Here is a 6,822-nt window from a genome sequence, read left to right on the forward strand (position 1 = left end):
AATTGTGAAGTTTATAATTCAGATACCTCAGTTCACTAAAAGACTGAGACCTAATCATAGGACATAGAACACGTCTCTTCCCCTCACACCTCACATCACAGTTACTAGAGACCCATTTACAGCAACTCCTTTTACTCAGCACACCATGTCTGGCTACCAAGAAACAATTACAAGGCATACAGAAAGGCAAAAAATACAACTGGACAAGACAGAGCAAAGGTCAGAACCAGAACCGGCAGGGATATAGGAGTGATAAGACCAGGAATTTAAATTGGCTCCGATTAAAATGCTAGAGATCAAATACACTGTGACAAAAAAAAAAAAAATTTTGATGAGATGATTAGTAGACTGGATGTGGCTGAGGAAAGGATCAGTGTACTTGAGAACGCAATAGAAACTTCAGAAACTGAAAACAAGAGTGAATGAAGACTGAAAAACAAAAACAAAAACAAAAACAGAATGGCTAAGGACTGTGGAATAACACAAAAGTTGTAACATATGCACAGTGGTAATATCTAGAGAAGTATTTCAAACAAAATGACTAGGAATTTCCCCACTAATATTAGACACCAAACCACAGATCCAGGGAACTCAGAGAACACGAAGTGGGATAAATGCCAAAAATGAATAATAACTATACTTAAAATTTTCAAACTATGAAAATCAATAGTAAAGAAAAAATCTGGAAAGAAGCCAGGGGCAAAAAATATCACCTACAGAGAAACAAAAGTAGGGATTACATCAGAGTTCTTCTGAGAAACTATACCTTATGAAAATTAAGCACCTCCTCCCAGGTATCAGCATTGCCAATCAGGTGATTTCAGTGTGTGGATGCCATAACTGACATATAATTTCCCTGCTACTGATGTTGAGACTCACTCTTTAAAAAAAAAAAAAAATAAGGAGAACCACTTACAGACTTACAGCGTGAACAAAAATGCAGCTCCAACTGAATTTCTGTCACTTCCTAACGTGAAGAATCAGCTACAAACATTTCTCACTAATAAAAGCAAGCAAAATAAAAATGATCTTAACAAGCAACACGTTACACTTATAAAGTCTGAAGGAAAAGAATATGATGCTGTAAGGGAAAAATACAGAATGGCTCAAATGAGATTGGAGAGTTAGGGTTATTCTCGGAATGAAAGTCACATTAGCCAGTATTTTTAAAAAGTAGTTATCCATGTAAATATGGTACAAAAAGTATTCTAGACAGAAAATACATTAGGGTTTCAGGATAGCAACAGCTAGAGCTAGAGAATACAGTTGGTTTTGAATATATTTGCATATACTTGGGGAAGGAACACAGAGGCATTGAGAAAATTCATAATTATCATTTGTTTCCTATTGTTCTTCTTTCAATCCCCTTTCAAAAGATGTTGCATCATAAATATTTAAGAAAAAATTAAACAGACAGGAAATACTTCAGGTGTCATATTAGGAAATGGAAATCTCAAAAGGTAATGTGATTTGTGATATGCTATATAACAAAGACACAGAACAGATGGATTTAAGGCAAAATTTGATGGAAAAGAAGCTGCTGATCTTTCTAGATAAAACCAGGAAGAATGTATGTTTCCCCTTGTCACACCTAAGTCCAAGTTTTAACAATTCTTTTTTTTTAAATATTTGTTTTATATTGGAGTATGTTTGATTAACAATGTTCTGTTAATTTCAGGTGTACTACAAAGTGATTCAGTTATACACATATGTATATCTGTTCCTTTTCAAATTCTTTTCCCATTTAGGCTGTTACAGAATATTGAGCAGAGTTCTCTCTGCTATACAGAGGTCTTTGCTGGTAACCCTTTTAAACTATATGTTAAATGTAGTAGTGTGTATTGGTCAATCCCAAACCCCCAAGTTATTCCTTGCCCCACCTACCTTTCCTCTTTGGTAACCATAAGTTTGTTTTCTAAGACTGTGAGTATGTTTTTGTTTTGTAATTAAGTTTATTTGCATCATTTTTTTTACATTGTGCATATAAGTGATATCCTATGGTATTTGTCTTTCTCTCTTTTACTGACTACACTTACTATGATAATTTCCAGGGTTAGTAAAATGATGTTGAAAATTTTTACAAGACTGACAATTAGTGATGATAGTTTTATATCTGGATAAATTTAAGACAATATTTTGTATGCCATTCAAATTTCATATTTGCATTGTCATGTGTTCTACAACTGTTCACTCACTTTCCATTGCTCAGCTTTTACCAAGGTCCATGAAACCTTTATTAATGAACTCTGGTGAACTTTCCCTTATACCATTTGATTTTCTGGGGAAGATTAGATTGTTTTCCCACATATAAGAATGCATAAATGTCCTTCTGGATTATGTTACATTTATACCATATATATATGGTATTTATTATGGTATTATATATTATGGTATTATATATATGGTATTTATACCATATATATAATATATAAAAATATATATATAATATAATTATATATATATATAATATTTTGTATTCCCTATTATTTTACAAAGGAGAAGACTGAAGAAAAAGCAATATAAGCAGTAGTTTCAGTATATACAACTGTCAGACCTAGGGATTAAAAAGAGTCTATTTCTTAGTCCAGTATTCTTTTAACCACACATAATCAAATCAACATCTTTGGTGCAGCACAATTAGAATTCTATTTTATCCACCTTTAAAAATAGTTTTCCTTTCAAACCTCCTGCTGAATGAATTCTTCACCTCTTTGTTCCTCAAGCTGTAGATAAGAGGGTTCAACATGGGAGTTAATACCGTGTAAAAGAGGGAAATCACTTTACAGATATCTAGGGAGGAACTTGAGCTAGGTCGAACATAAATGAAGAAAAGAGTCCCATACAGGATGGAGACAACTGCCAGCTGGGAAGAACAAGTAGAGAAAGCTTTCCTCCTCCCATCGGCAGTCTGGATCCTCAGGATGGCCACCAGGATGCAAACATAGGAGATCATGATGATCAGGCCACTGAGCACTCCTATTGCTCCAGCCAAGGTGAAAAGCACCAACTTATTGATCTGGGTGTCTGCACACGCAAGGGGAAGCAGTGGTGAAATATCACAGAAAAAGTGATTGACCACATTTGGACCACAGAAGGGTAAGCAAAAAGTGAGAATCGTATGGGTCATGGTGCTTACAAGAGCCACAGCATAAGGGCCTATAACCAGCTGCACACAGACCCTCTGGGACATAATGAGTGTGTACAACAAGGGCTTGCAGATGGCCATATACCAATCATAGGCCATGGAAGCCAGCAGGAAACATTCAGTGGCCACAAAAAGACCAAAGGAAAACATCTGTGCAGCACAACCCATGAAGGAGATGCTTCTTTGATTTGCAAAGATATCACACAGCATCTTGGGGGCAATGGAAGAAGAGGAACACAAGTCTACAAAGGACAAGTGACTAAGAAAAAGGTACATAGGAGTGTGGAGTCTGGGATCAATCCATATGAGAGTGATCATCCCCAAGTTACCACCCAGAGTGGCAAGATAGACAAAAAGAAGAAAGAAAAAGAGGACAATCTGCAGATAGAGATGATCTGTGAGGCCCAAGAAAAGAAATTCAGTCACTGCTGTCTGATTCTGATCTTCCATTGGTCATCTGCAATCTGTTATAAGAAAGATTTTCATATCAATGTATGGCAAAAACCACTACAATATTGTAAAGTAATTAGCCTCCAACTAATATAAATAAATGAAAAAAATAAAAAACAAAAAAGAAAGATTTTTTGTTGAAAAATAATCATTGAGTTACAAAGAACATATTAAGCCAATGAAAGGTTCTGTTAGATAGGTCTACAGTAGACAATTACTGAAACACCGTGGAACTAGAAAATAATATTCCCAGATTCTAGTTTGGGCTTCCCAGTTGGTGCAGTGGTAAAGAGTCCATCTGCCAATGCAGGAGACACTAGAGATGTGGGTTCAATCCCTGGGTCATGAAGAACCCCTGGAGTAGGAAATGGCAACCTGTCCCAGGATACTTGCCTGGAAAATCCCAAGGGCAGAGGAGCCTGATGGGCTAGAGTATGGGGTCGCAAAAGTCAGACATGACTGAACGACTGAGCACACACACAGATACTAGATCATGGCAGTTTGTGCAAAGATCCTGTGTAAACTCGGGCGATTCACCATAAATCTCTGCTGTTTGCCAAAAAGAGTCCAAGCCTGTAATCTAAAAATCTTTCAAGTTACAAATTTGTATATGAACTACCTTTCATGTTTCATCTTATTGCATAATTGGATATAGAACCCCAGCTAGAAAAACCTTGCTAGGAATACTATAAGATCAATGAGATATTCAGATCCTAACATATGACATCTGAGAAATGCAAGACAGGGAATTTTTTTTATCTTAATGATCACAACCATCCTAATATTTTTAACACACAATTCACATATGTGTTTATCAGTCTATTCCCTACTACCATTTATACAAAGATGTGGAAAGGGTAATATACACAAATAACAGAGGTTACTCATCTAAAAGAATATGACCCATGGAAGGAATGAGGATGCCTTGCCTGTAATATCAAATGATCTGGCATCATTGGACAGCAAGTTGTCATGGAAACTATATAAATAATTTAGCCTCTCTGCACCAAAATAATGTAGAATTATTTTATATGATATCTCATATTTCATATAAACTTCTTTTAGGGCATTTACCCTGAAATCTACCAGGCAATATCAATTATGGTACTGATATATGTAAAGTACCAAATGCATGAGACTTTAGCATGAAATCCGTTCAAGAATATGTTACTTTCTGATTCATTAAGGAATTAGGAATCAAACTGTTTAAAATTCCTACAAGAAGATCACTATGTAGGGTAATTTGTATGAAAAATACCTTGTTTTAAATAACATTTATTATCACTACAGTGATAAATAAATGCAATAAACTATTCTTGAGTTATATAATAGTTATATGTAGAGCTTGATAAATGAAAAATAAGTGACTTGATTTGTGATTATCTATGATTATGATTTTCTGCTAATCCTAAGGTGGAGTATATTTTCAGCAGTCAGAGAGATATTTCTCAGCATAGATTAAGAGCATTACCCATTGCATTAAATGCTTTTGTTTTGTTAAAATTTTAGTCCAAGAACTTTTTAGTTATTTGAATGTGAGTAAATTTAGGTCTTTTATAAAGCAAGGAAGATGGTCTTTATGACAGTTTCACAGCTAACATTCTGTGACTTTAGAATTCTTTATGGACTTTGTAGTATCTGTATATTACACAGAAATAAACAAGAAAATAAGATCTGAAAAAGTCACAGAAAACAGTTACTTTGCCTGTTTAAGGAAGTGAATAAAATGCCAGTCTGCTCTCTTTAAAAGAGAACTTGGTCTGGAAGGGTTACATTCCCAAAGTTCAAACACAGCCTGAAGCTTTTCCATCATACTTCAAAAACGTCATATTATCCAGAAAGCAAAGTACTCACTTCCTTAAGGATATTCTTTATGCAGGTCCTTTGATTGCTGCAAGGAAATAACCATTTTCCATATATAAGGATAGAATATTCAATTTCCTTCATGGTGACAACTTTTTCTAAGAGGCATGACTTTCCAGTACTTGGTGAAGAAGATAAATCCATCATCTTGAACATTCTAGGAGAAAAGAGATTCTCTTTGACCTGCACATTGATTCACATACTGCATAGAATAAGATACTCTCCCTTGGGAGTTTACAGTAATTTAGAGCCAGGTCCCCAAAGAACTAAAGCCACAAGAGTTTACATCTGCAGTCACAAAATTAACATGATCACAGAGGCATCTGGACCAAGTGTTTTTTCCTGTCTTCCCTGGAAAGAAGATGCCTAAGAAAACAGTGTATGTTTTTCCCCCTTTTGGATCCTCCCAAACAAGAGCTCTCTTTTCTAGCAGGGAGGAGGGACCCATTGGTCACCCAGCACCAGTGCTGCCAGGTTTGCTATCTGGTTCTAGAGCCACCCTGCCTGGGTGTGAATCTTCATGTCATCATTTACTGTCACTCTGAGCAAGCTTTAAATCTCTCTGTGCCTCATTCTCTTAATGTATAAAGTAAACAAAGATGGTTTCTAGCTCACAAAGATGTTGGAAGCACTTAATGAAGCAAAACGTTAAAAGAATTAAAAACAAGGTCCAGCATAGAATCAGTGTTCACTCGTCATTTACTATCATAAGGGAACTATAAGACTATTTAGGAGACAATATCTAGATATAAAAGTAAGACACCAGTTCAAAGTAGCATGTTCTTCTCTCTAGACAAAAGATGAAAAAACAGTCTCTGAATTTGAAAGGAGGACAGGTCACTGTAGCAGTAAAGAAGGAAATTTTCAAAAAAGAAGTTGGTCTGAAAGCACAGTTTAGATATACTGAAGTTAAGAGCAAAGACATTCCAGTCAGTGCTGATGAGTTGATCAGAAGTAGGGAGGCAAGAACAAAGGCAAGAAGTTTGTTTTGCACAGGATTGTTGCAGAAGAGAGAGAAGAACATGCAGAGTCTGATGCCATTGAGTGAATTCTCTAAATCACCACTTCTCTGAGAATCCTAATTGCTTACCCCCCTCAACAAGGCCAGATATCACTCCCATAACACTTCATTGTTAGCTCATTTATGAGTCCTCTTACGTATCTAACTCAGAAGGCTGTCAATAATTGTGTTCTGTACATATTTGTTGAATTTGTGGGAATAAACCTATAAAATCTGTATATTCATAACGGTTCATGTTTTGCAATTAAAATTATGCTATATACTTTTTAAATTGGAGGATAATTGCTTTATAATGCTGTGTTGGTTTATGCTTTGCAACAAGGTGAATCAGCTATAAGTACAC

General features: G+C 35.6%; 1 protein-coding gene across 1 annotated transcript; it reads right to left on the reverse strand.

The window, feature by feature from the left end:
• Nucleotides 1-2,650: 2,650 nt before the first annotated feature.
• LOC122449366 (olfactory receptor 5G3-like) lies at nucleotides 2,651-3,595 on the reverse strand. Its single transcript, XM_043480878.1, has one exon. It carries the CDS (start codon nucleotides 3,593-3,595, stop codon nucleotides 2,651-2,653), a length of 945 nt encoding a protein of 314 aa, XP_043336813.1.
• Nucleotides 3,596-6,822: the final 3,227 nt, after the last annotated feature.

This window comes from Cervus canadensis, chromosome 11 (genome assembly GCF_019320065.1).
Source record: "Cervus canadensis isolate Bull #8, Minnesota chromosome 11, ASM1932006v1, whole genome shotgun sequence".
Taxonomy (NCBI): domain Eukaryota; kingdom Metazoa; phylum Chordata; class Mammalia; order Artiodactyla; family Cervidae; genus Cervus; species Cervus canadensis.